This window comes from Microcebus murinus, chromosome 11, assembly GCF_040939455.1.
Source record: "Microcebus murinus isolate Inina chromosome 11, M.murinus_Inina_mat1.0, whole genome shotgun sequence".
NCBI classification, from domain to species: Eukaryota; Metazoa; Chordata; class Mammalia; order Primates; family Cheirogaleidae; genus Microcebus; species Microcebus murinus.
This window is the reverse complement of record NC_134114.1, coordinates 56,417,430-56,434,474: the sequence shown is the minus strand read 5'-3', so window position 1 is coordinate 56,434,474 and position 17,045 is coordinate 56,417,430. Positions and strand designations below refer to the sequence as shown.

At 35.9% G+C, this 17,045-nt stretch overlaps 1 protein-coding gene across 1 annotated transcript in view; it reads right to left on the bottom strand.

Moving 5' to 3' along the window:
- The window catches only part of SCAMP1 (secretory carrier membrane protein 1), a 96,652-nt gene that overhangs the window by 17,451 nt on the left and 62,156 nt on the right, over positions 1–17,045 (bottom strand). Inside the window, exons 7-8 of the mRNA XM_012766767.3 lie at positions 14,892–14,993; positions 12,185–12,302 (exon numbers count right to left, since the gene is read on the bottom strand). Coding sequence (XP_012622221.1) covers positions 12,185–12,302; positions 14,892–14,993 — 220 coding nt within the window. The remainder of the gene's footprint in view (positions 1–12,184; positions 12,303–14,891; positions 14,994–17,045) is intronic.

Genomic DNA, 17,045 nt, shown 5'->3' with positions numbered 1-17,045 from the left:
AGCACAATTCATAATTGCAAGGCTGTGGAAACAGCCCAAGTGCCCATCAATCCAAGAATGGATTAATAAAATGTGGTATATGTATACCATGGAGTACTATTCAGCTCTAAGAAACAATGGTGACATAGCACATCTTATATTTTCCTGGTTAGAGCTGGAACCGATACTACTAAGTGAAGTATCCCAAGAATGGAAAAACAAGCACCAGATATATTCTCCAGCAAACTGGTATTAACTGAGTAGCACCTAAGTGGACACATAGGTACTACAGTAATAGGGTATTGGGCAAGTGGGAGGGGGAAGGGGGGTGGGTATATACATACATAATGAGTGAGATGTGCACCATCTGGGGGATGGTCATGATGGAGACTCAGACTTTTGGGGGGAGGGGGGAAATGGGCATTTATTGAAACCTTAAAATCTGTACCCCCATAATATGCCGAAATAAAAAAAATATATAAAATGGTCAGGAAAGCACTCTGGGAGGGCTAGGAGGGCAGATTGCTTGAGGTCAGGAGTTCGAAACCAGCTTGAGCAAGAGCGAGACCCCGTCTCTACTATAAATAGAAAGAAATTAATTGGCCAACCAATATATATAGAAAAAATTAGCCGGGCATGGTGGCACTTGCCTGTAGTCCCTACTCGGGAGGCTGAGGCAGAAGGATCGCTTCAGCCCAGGAATTTGAGGTTGCTATGAGCTAGGCTGATGCCACGGCACTCACTCTAGCCTGGGCAAGAAAGTGAAACTCTGTCTCATAAATAAATACATACATACATACATACATACATACATAAAATGGTCAGGAAGAAAGAGTATTGACAAGTGTATATACTGGTAAACCCTAAAATTCTTTTCCCCTAGTACCTTAGCATTATATAATAAGTACAGAATTAATTATTTTTATTCCCTTTTAAAACCAAGTTTTCTATGGAAAATTAAATATACAGATAAATTAGTACTCCTATGTTCAAGAATTATCTCACAGTGAGGACAAATGATTGGATCCTAGAAAAGTGTATTATAGAAATCTAATAAACTTTTACTTACTAGACTCAATCATAATGCAATGCAATTACAAATTCACTTGTTTCTCTCTCCCCCGCTTCTCCCAAGTTTGTGGGCATGTAATAAATAAATGTTAGTTCTAATTTCCTTGGTTATTATTTCCTTTATCAAATTTGCATTAAATTGAGCAGCTGATGCTATGTGTTCATGGGGCTTCATAGTTTACTTAAAATGTAATTCATAGTCCCATGGACAGAGAGGCAAAATAAAGGTAGGAATAGCACATATTTCTCACAGTCTATATTTATACAGAGACACAGAGAGCCACCTAGAGGGAAAAGACCACATATGTATTCTGTGCACAAAGCTCAAATACTGTACTAAATCCATTATATCCATGTAGAAAGGGCAGATTCCTGATTTTAGGGCTACCCAAAATGACAGGCTAATCATGAGGACCAACATCTCAAAAAGCTTATCATTTTCCTATGTTTCAGATTGATACCTACTGACAATTCACACTCTATGAAATCAGGAACCAAGTTTTAACATCATGTACTATCATTTTTTTTTAATTTTTAAAAAGTTAAATACTTGCTGCTATCTCTTCTACTTATAAGAACTGCATTGTTCCTAGAATACTACTAGTTCCAGGAATATTACAGAAAAGACATTAGGTTTGGCGTCTACTAATTCCACTACTTTCTAGATGGCTGACCACCACTCAAAACCTCAAGTTTAACCATAAAACAAGATATTTGTTATCCTATCTGCTTCTCAGAGTTTTCCTAAGGATCAAGTCAGAATGTATATAAGTGGGTTATACTAATATAAATTAAAATTAACTTTTAAGTATCTGCAGAAGTGTCACAGGCAAAATGTAGATGCACCTCCAAAAGTGAGTCCTGCTTACTTGGTGCATTTTCAGATCTAGTACAATGCCACAGTGGTGTATGACAGAAAAACTGTATACTGTGGAAATTAAAGAACCATGATACTTTATTTAAAATAATCTAAACATGTTTTTATTAAAGCTTATAGAACATCATTTCAAGAAATCATGCTTTTTATTAATGTAAGATCCCTGTCATACCAAATCTTATCTTCAATAAAAGTGAGGAAAATAAAAATAAATAATATTAAATATTTTTTATCCTTATTCTGAGTTTTTAAAAAACTCATAGATCTCTAAGCCCAATTTTTCCAATTAAACATTTCTTAGAAACCCTCTATGAATGCTCTTGCCTATAGATCTGGGTCAGATATACCTTCTGTAACTCCATGAATTATCATTCTAGTTTCACTCTGTTGAAATTTCACTCGTCCTTCAAGGCCTATCTCAATACTGTTTTGTCCTCTTTCATGCCTGAACTAGCTATGGCTCTAACTGTTGTGAGTACATCCAATACTCTGTACATCTTTTAGGACAGCGGTTGCCAATCTTCTTGGCACCAGAGACTGGTTTCATTGAAGACAAGTATTCCACAGATGGGGGAGTTATTAGGGATAAGGCTCTGTGGCCCAGTCCCTAACAGGCCGTGGATGGACTGGTCTGCAGCCTGAGGGTTGGGGACCACAGTTTTAGGGCATGTAATATTATGCTGCTTCTTTTGTAGGGCTTATCTCTATGTCTTATTATATCCCACACACTTTTAGTTCCCTGAGGGCAAGAGATAATTCTACTCATTATTATACCCCTCTAAAAAACACAGTTTGCTGTGTTTCCCCAAAAATAAGACAGGGTCTTATATTTATTTTTTCTCAAGATGACACACTAGGGCTTATTTTCAGGGGATTTGTTATTTTTTTTTTAAGTGCAGTACAACAACCTACATTTATTCAAATATAGTTAAGTCATCTTCTGGAACATTGTCGTAACTCTCCAAACCCCGAATTCCATCCTGAATTTCTTGCGACTCTATTTCCTTTAGAACCATTGGTCCCAATCTCTCATGTTGAGCAATAGAGAAATGCATGGGTTGTGCAGATACGCTGCGTAGACACATCCATCACTAGGTCTTATTTTCGGGGTAGGGCTTATATACTGCACAAATGCTTAGAAATACTGCTATGGCTTATTTTATGGGTAGGTCTTATTTTCTAGGAAACATGATAGTAACTTGAAGTGTGGAAACCACTGAATAATTATTTATCTATCTGCTAGCATTAAACAGCTCCAAATTTTCCCCATTGATAAAGAAAAATTTACCAAATAACTGCAATACAGTTCTAATAGATTGTAACTATGATTCAAAGTAAAATGTTTAGTTTACAGTTATCTCAAACATACTACTTCACATCTACTACTTAATAGAATGGCTATGAGAAAAATGGAAAACAAGTGTCAGCAAGGATGTAGAGAAACCACTGGTATGAATGTAAAATGAAGAAGCCACAGCAGAAAAGAGTTTAGAGGTTCCTCAAAAAGCTAAACACAGAATTACCATAAGACCATGTAGTAATTCCACTCCTGGATACATATACAAAAGTAGCGAAAGCAAAGATTCAGTCACTCATACACCAGTGTTCACAGCAGCATTATTTACAATAGCCAAAGGGCAGAAAAAACCCAAGGGTCCAACAGTAGATGAATACAACGTGCTATATACATAAAACGGAATATTATTCAGTCTTAAAAAGAAATGAAGTTCTGATATAGGCTACAATACAGATAAACCTTGAAAACTTCATGGTAAGTGAAATAAGCCAGGTACAAAAGGAAAGGAAATATTGTATGATTCCATTTGTATGAAATACCTAGAATAGGCAATTAATTCGTAGAATCAAAAAGTAGATTAGAGGTTGCCAGGGGCTAGAAGTAAGGAGAAACAGAATTATTGCTTAATGATTACAGAGTTTCTATTTGGGGTGATGAAACATTTTGGAAATAGACAGTGGTGATGGCTGTACAACACTGTGAATGCAATTAATGCCACTGAATAGTACACTTAAAAATCATTAAAATGGCAAATTTTATGTTATATATATTTTGCTACAATTAAAAAAATACACCAAAAACTACTGAATAATATACTTTAAATGGGTAAATTGCATATGTGAATATTTCAATAAAGCTGTTGAAAATATGCATGTAAAGATGATTTAGAGCAAAGTATCATACATATAGCATAACAAATACCTATCTACCAAGTTTAAAGATGCCTAAGATAATTAATAATAATTTTGTTATATTAATCTAGATTTAGGATCTAATAAGTAGCTAGATTAGTACTTATTGAAAGGGGTAACAAAATAAAAATTGGGGGCAAATTTTTTTAAAAAGCTGGGTGCTGTGGCTCTGCCTATAATCCTAGAACTCTGGGAGGCCAAGGCAGGAGGATTGCTTGAGTTCAGGAGCTCAAGACTAGCCTTAGCAAGAACGAGACCCTACTAAAAATAAAAAAATCAGCCAGGTGTCATGGCATGTGCCTATAGTCCCAGCTACTCAGGAGGCTGAGACAGGAGGATTGCCTGAGCCCAGGAGTTTGACGTTGCAATGAGCTATGATGATGCCACTGGACTCTACCCAGTGAAACAGAACAAAACTCTGTCTCAAAATAAATAAATAAATAAAAATAAAAAAGAACATACTAAGGGTATCAACTGCGAACAGGATAAAAACAACTTGCTCAGGAGTGTCAATTTTTTCTAGGGATCCAAAATTATTACTCTACCTACTCTGTGTCCCCTGCATGAAGATGACACGTAACTGGACAAGCATTTTAATAGGCAATGTGAATCACCTGGAACTGATTCCTAATCAAGAAAGACTACAGTGCTGGATGATTCTGAGAGACAGTCAAGTCACATGACTACTCATGACTGCAGAAAAACAGTACAGTAGAATTATCAGCTTACTATCCTAGGTCCTAAAAGAAGTTTTTAAAAAGGGGTATCCAACAGTAATGCTTTCAAAGTAACTACAACATAACCGTTGAACAACATGAGTTTTAACTGCTGGGGTACACTTATATGTGGATTTTCCCCCCAACCAAACTCAGATTAAAAATATAGTATTTGTGGAATGCAAAACCCATCTAATATAGAAGTTTTTCGCATGTGGGTTCTACAGAGCTGTTGAATTTCAGTATGCAAACTTTGGTATACATGGGGGAAGGGAAACCAACCACATATACTGAGGGATGACTTTTAACCTAAGACGACTATCACTTTATGTCTTAATGGAAAAAAAGCCAAACTCTGTAAAATAATTTTCAAGAGATTTATTCTGAGCCAAATTTGAGGACTGTGACCCAGAGCCACGCCCAAGAAGCCTTGAGCAAGTGGACTCAGTGTGGCTGGGTTACAGTTTGGTTTTATACATTTCAGGGAAACACGGGTTATAGTTAAAGTCGTAAATCAATATGTGGGAGGCACACATTGGTTGGCCTGAAAAGGTAGGCCATCTCGAAGTGTGGGGGACTTGCAGGTTATAGGTGGGTTTAATGATTCTTTGACTTGTAATTGGTATATGAAGCTTTGTCTAAAGGCTTGGAATGTTTTAAGACAAGGAGTTGTTTATCAGAGATAAGCCACCAGACATATATTTGTTGTGTAAATTGAGGACCTGCAGGTTTGTCTTGCACACTCTTAGGCCTGTAAATGGATGTCTCCAAGAAGAGAGTGAGGCATGATGAGGCATGTCCGGCCTCCCTCCTCCTGGCAGGCAACTTAGGTTTAGGGTATTCCTTTGGCCAAGAGGGGGTCCATTCAGTCAGCCAGTGGTGGGGTGAGCCTAAAGATTTTATTTTAGGTCACAATAGACTATCTCCACAAAGCAATTACTATAGAACACCAACTTAACTCATTAGTGAGACTTAATCATTATTCTAGATAATACACCCAAGTCTATACTCGTATACAAATTAAAAGAATACCTGCCAAATAGATATTAAATAAAATTTAAAGCACCTGGGGAAATTTGTTTAAGGAGCCAAAAGAACTTTTTCTAAAATTCTTTTGAATGTAAGAAACCTCACTATTAAAAACTATTTTATTCACATGGACATGAAAGTCTATAAACAAATTCCCACATTTCATGGAAAAGATAATCATTCAAAACAAGGTCTCAAAAGGGATACAAATTATGTATTATGTAGTAATTCCTTCCATATTATTCTAGCTCTTATATCAATTAAAAGAAGGGAATATTTTTGAATTCCTCTGATCCATAGCCTCCTGTGACTCATTCATTCACTGTTACTTGACCAATTTACCATATCTCCCCCTTTAGCCCAAAACCATTATTCAATTCTAACAATTTACTATAGAAAGAGGACCTTTTAAAAAATACCATTTAGAAATAATCTGAGAGAAAATTTAAGAAATCTATTTGTGAAAGGTAAGGATTAAACTTATTTATCTATGTAATGTACAAGAAACATATATATCCTTTCAATATTGAAATTTGGATTACAAAAAGACACTATGAGGGAAACAAAGACACCACAGTCTCATACTTGGCATTCTACACAACCATTCTACCTACTCCAATTATGCAAGACTTCAGAATGCCAACAAAATTCTCAAAATTATATTCATTTCAATTAGAATAAATATATACCACAGAGGACATTCAGTTAGGGCTAGATAGAATAGCTTAATAAAATCCAATAGTTCTAGAGCCAAAATAGTGTGTACAGAAAAATTTTAGAGGACATTAACTGTTCATGAAGAGCCTGACCCCTAGTGGTTATAAACTATGGCTACACACCCCCAAAGGATGTTTTTGGTTATTGAACAGCCAGTTTTGAGCAAGTGTGAATAAAACGATAAAAAGAAAAATCAGTTGTTTTTATTGGACCTAAATTTCTATCACAGTAGGAAAAATTTCTGTCATTAATATGTGAAAGCTAACTCAAATTATATTTTAGCTTATATTATCCCTATTTATTGTACTTCATAAAATCATACCAAAAAAACTCATCTAACCTTATTTTGCAGATAAAGAATAGGAGACTCAGAGAAGTTTAGGGACTTATACAGCACCAACAGATTGTGGAAACATAAAAAGAGAGGTAACTGGTAACTACTTTATGAGGTAAAAAAAATTCAACTAAAATAATCAGATAAATAAAATAAATATCAGACAAAAGTATTGATATGAGAATTATGCATTTATTTGGGAAACGAGCATATTTCTTTTTTTTTTTTTTTTTGAGACAGAGTCTCACTTTGTTGTCCAGGCTAGAGTGAGTGCCATGGCGTCAGCCTAGCTCACAGCAACCTCAAACTCCTGGGCTCAAGTGATCCTCCTGCCTCAGCCTCCCAAGTAGCTGGGACTACAGGCATGCGCCACCATGCCTGGCTAATTTTTTGTATATATTTTTAGTTGGCCAATTAATTTCTTTCCATTTATAGTAGAGACAGGGTCTTGCTCTTGCTCAGGCTGGTTTTGAACTCCTGAACTCGAGCAATCCGCCCGCCTCGGCCTCCCAGAGAGCTAGGATTACAGGCGTGAGCCACTGCGCCCGGCCCATATTTCTTTTAAATGTCTGGCATATGAGCACAGCCCTATAACTCTTCCTTCATGAGTTGGATCCTGAAAAACTCTGTACCTGGAAAACAGAAGGGGGAAAAAAACTGCAGAGTGCTGTACACAGTTGTCCATTACACAGCAGCTGCAGAACACATACTTCCTTCACGCCCTGACTCTATCGATCATCTGTGCCACATATGTCCCCCAGCCCTGACCACCACTGCTGGTTAAAATCTCCTCCTCACTCTGCCCACAGCAGACTCTTAAGTATTCACTCTGTAATATATGTTCTAGGCTTCACTTACCCTAAGAACTCAATACTTCCCAGTCTAGAAGTCCAGCCTACAGATCTTGTCCTTGTTCCTGATATACTCAAAAGCCTACTGAGTATTTATATTTTAACACCCCAAGAGTATTTTAAACTCCCCATATTCAAAGTAGAAAACATCTTGATCCCCAAACCTGCTTTTCTTGCATTCTCTCTTCCTGAATAGCCCATCATCTAAAAACTTGGGTGTCACCCTTGAGGTTTCCCTTGTTCGCTACTTCCAGACCCAAGTCAAATTAACCGTAACCTGACCATTTTCTCTTGACTACATTAACTTCACACTTTCTTAGTTCAGTAAGGATAATGGCTGATTCCTTAGTTCAGGCCACCATCGTTACTAACCAACTTCTAATCTTGTCTCCCAGCCTTAGTTTTTCCAAGCACCACAATGGATCCTGTCCCACAAATCTATTCTATGATAATCCCTTTAAAGCTCAAATCAGATCAATTCAGTTACTCTCCTCCTTAATACTCTTCTATGGCTCGCCATCATTTTTTGGAGAAGACTTAAACTTATCAAAGTTTCCTAGTTTACCAGATCTTGGAGGATATAACTACAGCTAATGAATTCAATCTCATATTCCCCTATCCTCCACCACCAACATTCTACATTTTTCCCAGTCCTAGCTCATGCACCAAGTTTATCTCCCCATCCATTCTGAGCTACTTTTAATTCCCTGAATTTGCCATGTTATTTCCTACAACTAGGTATGAATGTGGCATCCTGGCTACCTACTTATCCTCTTCCCTGCCCCTTATTCCTTTACTTAGAAAACTAAAATGATGAATAGTCATTATATCTCAGCTGAGGCAATATTTAAAAAGTCTTCATTACTTAAAAAGACCTCCAAAACGTGGTTAGGTGTCCCTCTCTCCCTATACTCACCTCTATTATAGCCATTAAATCACTGAATTATAGAGCCCATTTGTTTCTCTTCCACATCGTTATGTGAGCTCCTTCAACTTATGCATGACACAGTGCCTGGCACACATAATCCACGCTCAGTAACAGTTGTTTAACAAATGAACGAAACCTGCAACATACCACAAAACCCTCTACTATACTCTAAATTTATTACATTTCTAGTTTTATGAAATACCCTCAATAATACATATGGAATAATAAAGGAATTCTCCCAAGAATGGTGCTATGATGTTCAGTTTTATGTGTTAATTTGGCTAGGCCACAGTCCCTAGTTATTCAATCAAACACGAACGTAGGTACTGTAGTGAAGGTATTTTGAAGATGTGATTGGTACCTACGATCAGTTGACTTTAAGTAAAGAAGAGTATTCTGGAAGATCTGGCTATGCCTCACCCAATCAGGCCTTAAGAACAGAATTGGGGTTCCTCTAAGGAAGAAGAAATCCTACTTAAGACCAGAGCTTCAGCTTCTGCCTGACAGTCCCAGCCCGCCCTTCCTAATAGCCTGCCTACCCCATGGATTTTAGACTTACCTAGCCAGTCCTAACAACCGTGTAAGCCAATTCTTTGAGATAAACTTCTTCATTCTGTTCTGTTTCTCTGATGGAAAACTGATTGATAAAGAGTACCTACTAAACAAAAGTAAATGCTAAACCAGATTCTGAATTATAAAATGATAATAAAGGGGTCAAAAAGATTAGAAAGGAAAACTATTTTTTAATTGAGGAGGCCTTGTGCTATGCTATTTACATTCATTGTTTCATTTAATCCTCACACCAATCCTATGAAAGTAGTTATCATTTCCATTCATTCTTTTATGCAACAAATATTTGAGGGCTTTTCACATGCCAATCACTGCCTGTCACTGGTCCAGACGTGAGGAAGAACCTGAAAGCATATAGACCAGCTTGGAGTACAGGTGAGGACACTGAACCTGAGTGTTTACAGATGCCCGTCTCAGGTCACATGCTGTAAGTGAAAGCATGGATTTCAACTTGAGTTGTATGGTTCCAAAGCAAAACTCTTGCTCTTCTCATTTAATTCCAATGCTAAGGACTTGTTTCCCTTGAAGGGGCTTCACAAACTGGGTACCCAGAATATGTGTACTAAAGGTATATCAACTGGCTCAGGTCCCACAGTGAGCAATAGAGAGAGTAAGTTCCCCCAAGAAAACAGAGGATGACAAAATCCTTAAGCCATAGGGCAATGAGAAAGATTCTGTGGAAGAGGCAGCAAGATCTGTACTGGGTCTTAAAAGAACATCTACTGATGTATTCAACTGGAAGACTAATCCATGGGTTTAAAAGCACAGCTTAAATAAAATCTGAGACAAAGGGGTGTAGATGATATATTTGAAGAAAATGAGCAGTACAGATTGACTAATGCAGAAAGTGTGGATCCAGGAGCTGTAAAGAGTCACCACTAGTCCTTCTACAATCCCATTTCCCAACCCCAAGTCCATGTCAAAAATCTGGAGAGTGCTGCTTTGTTGGGTTAGTTTTTTATAGGTTAATATAGTAACTATATATAAAATGAACTAAAAAAAAAAAAAAGGGTGAGAGGGTGTGAATGACCGGTAAAAAAATTTTCTGAAGGGTAGGAATGGAAAGGAAGAGAAAGATGGAAAAGACTCTAAGAAAGTGACTAACAAAGTAATGGAAGCACTGACAGAAGCAATCCCAGCACTGACATAAGGTTACATGGAATCACAAAGTGCTTAGTCAATCTCCTTCATAGTAGCTATTCAAGATCTTCAACAAATGTTTCTCTTTTAAAAGCAGCTTCACCATGACAAAACTTGTATACTATGCAATTTACCCTTTTAAAGTATGCAATTCAATGTTTTTTGGTATATTCATAGAGTTGTGAATACAAAATCTATACAACCTAATTTTAGAACACTTTCATTACCCCAAAAAGAAATCCCTTAACAATTATCAGCCACTTCCCACCCCACCCTCAAGCCACAGACAACCACTAACCTCCTTTCTGTCTCCACTAACCTCCTTTCTGCCTGCTTGGGATATTTCATATAAATGGAATCATACAACATGCATTTCTTGAATATGAGTCAGAACATCTAGAAGGACAGTTAGTGCTGAGAAGAAAGTGAAGAGTTTATGAAGCATTACTGTAAAGTGATACCAATCAACCAGAGATGCAACGAAAGGTTTAAGCAAAGCATTATCTTTTCCAATTCCAAGATTCTAGGTCACCCAGGTAGAGAAGAAACTGAAACAATGAGGATGAAATTCCCCCCTACCAAATTGTATAGGAAAGAGCTAATTGCATTTAAGACCTTTATTTATGAGCTGGGTAAAAAGATGGAGGAGAAAGAAGAGCCAGAGAGGCAGGAGAATGAGAACACAATTACAAAGGCCTAGGAAGAGGAGCCACCTGTGGTGTAGAAAGCTGCAGAGATGAAGGAGGAGAAAAACTGGAAACAGGCTATAGTATTTAGTAACTTTAGAAAGCTGAGTTTTAGTAGCATGTGTGTTTGGTGCAGAGAAGTTGTTAAACCTCCGAAGAGAGAAAATAAGTAGCAAAATACGGACAGAAAAAAAAAAAATTCCTCTTCATAGGTTTTCAGAAGAATAAAAGGTAAAATGTATGAGTCAAGTATTTCAAGTTTGCAAGTGGTTTTAAATATAAGGTAAAATTATTTCTATGTATTTCTTGTACATATTATCAATTTACCAAATTGGCAGGGGGCAGGGGAATCAAGAAAAAAATTTTATAAGGACTTATTTTCTTTAAAGTGAGATTCACCAAAAAGCCTATCATTTTAAAACATAGGTGTTATCCTCAGGGTCTCCATATCATGTTTGAACACATGTAAAATGTATATCTAAGACAAAATAAAACTTTAAATAAATAAAAACACTGATTTATCCCCCATCCTATGAAATGCTTCTTTTTTAAGGCTGTGAAAACAGACGTGAGAATTCTACAGGAAGAAGTGTAGCTAAGATGATTGGGCAGTTATTAAAAACAAAATTCATGTCATAACCCAGCCTAAATCTGTCACCAGCTCACTCTATATACTCTTGGTGTCCTTCAATTTTAAATATGGATAAAACGCACACAGCACACAATAGTTTTATTTCTATTTATGAATCAGGCTCTTAAGCTTCATATTCAAAAAAAGAAATGAAAGTATATAAAAAAATTCAAATTTAAAAAACGAGGTTGGTTTAATTCATGAAAGAAGCCTTTAATTAACATGATTTTACCATATTCTCTTTTTATAGGAAGTTCAAAATGTGATGCAATTTTCTAAAATGTATCTATGTATAACTTTTAACTATAAAAAGTAATCCTCAAGGAGCAAACTTGCACAAAAACAACAGAATGGTTTGAGATTACACTGAATTAACAGCAAAATGGGAAAATGAGAACTTTATATCACATTTACTATAAAAATTTATGGACATGAAATCTCACTTACTTTTTTAAACATAACTAGTGAGATGACTGCTGATGCTGTGAAAAGTGCTGCTATGATTATCATCATGATTCCAACAGGAATATTTTGGTTGAGACCAGTAAGGGATGAAATCCAACCACTACAGAGTAATAAAAGAAGTATAATTAGGCAAATAAATTAATGCACACTTTGAAGAAATAGCATAATAGCTACACATATTCAGCACTTACAAGCCAAGCAATGTTCAAGTTCTTTATATGGATTAACTCAATTCTCACAGCTACCACAGTAAGACAGATGATGTTTCTAATCCCCATTTTACAGATGAGGAACTGAGTCACAGAGTCATTCAGTAACTTGCCCAAGGTCACACAGCTTATTAACAGCATAGTCTGAATTCACAAGCAAACCAAACTCCAGAGCCTCAAGTATTTACCACCAGATTATTCATTTTTTAAGCCTATGAGTCCAATATTACATTTTTTTTAAACATTCATTTTAAATTCTCAATTATGAAATATTTGCAAACCACACACCCTAAAAAGGATTAGTACCTAGAATATATAAAGAAAATTCAAAACTCAACATTACAAAAAAATTTCATTTAGAAAATGGGCAAAAGACATGTAGAGACATTTCACCAAGAGGACATAAAGATGGCAAACAAGCACATGAAAAAATTTTCAACATCATTAGTCATTAGGGAGTTACAAATTAAAACCACAATGTGATATGACTACACACCAATAGTGACTAAAACAAAAAATAATGACAACACCAAATACTGATGAGGAGGTAGAGGCTAAATCACTTATAATTGTTGGTGGGAATGTAAAATGGTACAGCCACTCTGAAAAATAGTTCATCAGTTTCTTAAAAAAAATTAAACATAATTTTCATATGATCTAAATATTACACTCTTAGACATTTATTCCAGAAAAAGGAAAACTTATGTTCATACAAAAGCCTGTTCATAAATGCTCATAGCAGCTTTATTCATAATAAGCCCAAACTGGAAACAATCCAGATGTTCATCATCTGGTGAATGGTTCAACAATCCAGATGTTCATCATCTGGTGAATGACACAACCATATCACAGAGTACTACTCCAGTATAAAAAGGAGTAAACTACCGATACACATAACAACCTTAATTAATCTCCAGAGAACTATGCTGAATGACAAAAGTCAAAGGCTGCACACTATATGATTCATTTCTATAACCTTGAAATGACAAAATACCAGAAATTATGAACAGATGTGGTTGCCAGGGGTCAAGGAGGGAGTGGGAACAGGAGAGTTGTGAGTATGGCTATTAAAAAGCTACATGAGAAATCCTCTAGTGATGGAAATATTCTGTATCTTGACTATCAAGGTCAAGATCCTGGTTTTTATATTTTACAGTATTTTTGCCAGATGCTACTATTGGGGAAAACTGGGTAAAGGGTACTTGGGATCCCTCTGCTTTATTTCTTACAACTGTATGTGAATCTACAATTACCCCAAAATAAAAAGTTTAACATAAAAAAATCTGAATTACATGTGGTGTATCTTAAAACAGTTCATTCTGTATGCAAACTCATTAGGAGATTCCTCTGTGCTGTTTAAATCATGATACATGATGTTATCCTAAATTTTAGCATTTTCCTGATATTTATGCTAAAGAGCAAAAGAAATTACTTCAGTTTCATATGAATAAAAAAAAAACCCTGTGCTGTTAAAGCAAGTAACGTATTTAATTACACATTTAAAGTATTGCCTTTCCCTCAAATGCTAAAGACTAGACACTACTTAAAATAATAAAAATTCCTTTTTCCAAGAACTGATTTAAAATATCTATATAAATTCTCTGCATGTATATATGCCAATTAAGAGTTCTGCAAAACTGCCAATAGTTGTCTGACAGCCAATCATTACTCCAATTAAGTAGCAGCATACTAATTTAAGTCCTTAGCACACTCTAATTACATGCTCATTTCCACTTTATGGACACAGTGCAACAAATCTGCATCACACATGCTTCTGACGGATAAGAATTCATATGAATGCAACTCAGTATAAAAGAAAGAAAGGAGGGTGGGAACATTTCAGAGATGTGCTCTTCCACCCACCATTTCACTCAAGGAATCTTTGCTCCAAGGTGTAAGAGGGACATAAATCTGCTATTACCTCCTAGTTTAGGTTGAGATAGTCTCAGTTTCTGAGGGTTCCCCTACTGAGTGAGCATCCTGCCATAAGGAGAAGGATTCTACTATCTAAAGACATATGTGTATGTGTGTGTGCAGTGATTCTACCTTTCAAAGGCAAGTGTTCATGTATGTATATGTGTATGAAAATATGCATTTGTATATCTAAAATAGTGCTTTACACATTTAGGCACCTTTTTCCTTAAAATCCTTTAAGTTATTTTCTGTCCCTTCCATAATCTTTGGCCCTCACCTCTCTCTGACTCTTCAATCTCCTTTGCACTCTTCCTCAGTGCTCATTACATACATGTTCTATTTAAACTAGACATAATGTGCAGTTTTAAAAAATGGAAATATAATCTTTAAAGAGAATGGTTTGTCCAAAGGTTATGCCTTAGGACATTTTAAAACTGTATTTAAAAAAAATCATTGTTGCTTTTATTTACTTTTGCTAATCTGGCCTTTCTGTGTAAAATATTTTAGGAAGCTAACAATTATATAACAACATTAGATTAATAGTTTAAAACTAGTAAATAACTTACCAATTGCCCCAATTATGAAATCCTGCAGCCTGGAGTACATGTACAGCAAACTGACAAATATATACGAAGAAGAATACAAAGAATCTGAATGAACTGTCACTCCTTTAGGAAAAAAAAAGAAAGAAAAGAAAAAAGGGAGGAGGAGAGAAAGAAGGGGGAAATTGTCATTTTTCTCATTACCTTTATATTCACATGCAGATTGACATTCAAACTTTAAAAAATAATACAAACCAAAAAAAGTGGCAACTACCTGAGCCTTGAAATTGAAACAATACTGCAATAATTCATGTGAATCTTTCATGTAAATACTAGATATTATTCCAATCTCACTTTGTCCTTTCAATTCCAACTGTACCACAACCCATCTTGACAAAAGAATGTACATTTTCCTTTGTTTATTAAATAGCTTCATAGAATAATTTAAAATAAACTACAAATATTTAAAATATACAATTTGAAAGTTCTTTGGACATGTGTATATGCCTGGACCTTCCCCAATCAATACAGTGAGCATATCCCAAAAACTTCCTTGGGCCTTCTAGGTAAACCCTCCCTACCCTACCCACTGCTTTCTGTTTCTATAGTTTGCCTACTTTGCAGTTTTATACAAATGGAATTATATTAGTACATACTCTTTTTTTCTTGTCTGGCTTCTTTCACTCAGTACAATTATTCTGCTCGTGTTGTGGCACGTATCAAAAATTTGTTCCTTTTCATTGCTTAGTATTCCATTGTATAAATATACAACAGTTTATTCACTCTTGATGGGCACTTAGGTTGTTTCTAGTTTTTTTACTATTTTTAATACAAATAAAACTGCTATGAATATTCATGTGGAAGTCTTCATACAAATATACATTTCTTTTCTCTTGGGTAAATACATACAAGTGGAATGGCTGGAACATATGGGAGGTGTATGCTTAATTTTACCATTTTACAAAGGGGCTGCTCCATTTTACATTCCCATTGGCAGAGTATCCCAGCTCCTCCACACCTCACTAATACTTGGTATGGTCAACCTTTTTAATTCCAGCCATTTTAATAGGTATACAGTATTTTCTTATTTGGTTTTAGTTTGCATTTTCCTAATGAGTAATGTTGCTGAGCATCTTTTCAGGTGCCTTTGTCATCTATAGATCTTTGGTGAGCTGTTTATTAAAATCTTTTTCTGGCTGGGCATGGTGGCTGACGCCTGTAATCCTAGCTCTCTGGGAGGCCGAGGCGGGCGGATAGTTTGAGCTCAGGAGTTCGAAACCAGCCTGAGCAAGAGCGAGACCCTGTCTCTACTATAAATAGAAAGAAATTAATTGACCAACTAAAAATATATATACAAAAAATTAGCCGGGCATGGTGGCGCATGCCGGTAGTCCCAGCTATTTGGGAGGCTGAGGCAGAAGGATCACTTGAGCCCAGGAATTTGAGGTTCCTGTGAGCCAGGCTGACACCACAGCACTCACTCTAGCCTGGCCAACAAAGTAAGACTCTGTCTCTAAATAAATAAATAAATAAAATCTTTTTCTGATGTTTTAGTTAGATTGTTTTTTCTCTTACTGTCGAGTGTTTAGAGTTTTTTAAAAATATATATTCTGGAAATATAAGTCCTCTTTCAGATACATATCCGACAAGGATTTTCTCCCAGTCTGTGGCTTGTCTTTTCATTCTCTTAATCTGAATTAGTCACAATCCTAAAAAGCATATTAGCTATCATTTCCCATATACCAAACAGTGGAAAACTCTGCAAAGTGTAAATTAATAAACTGAAGCTACAATCATCCGTGAGTATTAAGTTCCTGTGAGATGCTTTAGAGAAGGGCTAAGCAAAGCTGAGGAGCTCTAAAGAATCACAAGAGCCCTAGCAACAGGGCTATACCTGAGCTAGAATAAGAAAAAGTCCAGGAGAAAAAACATCATGGGGGTAGAAAGATTTCTATTGGCATTCAGAACCAAAGGTACTGGGTCTTAGATGAGGAAGAAATTAGGAAGCAGATTGTTTAAATAACTCATCTGTACATTAGCCATTTTAAACCAAAGAAAGAATAGAAATATAGTTAGAAAAACACTATAAATTGATTTAACCTAAGTGGTTTAAATTATGATATGCCTCAGTTTACCATGAAGTACTTATAGTATCACCAATATTTATAATAAATCCAT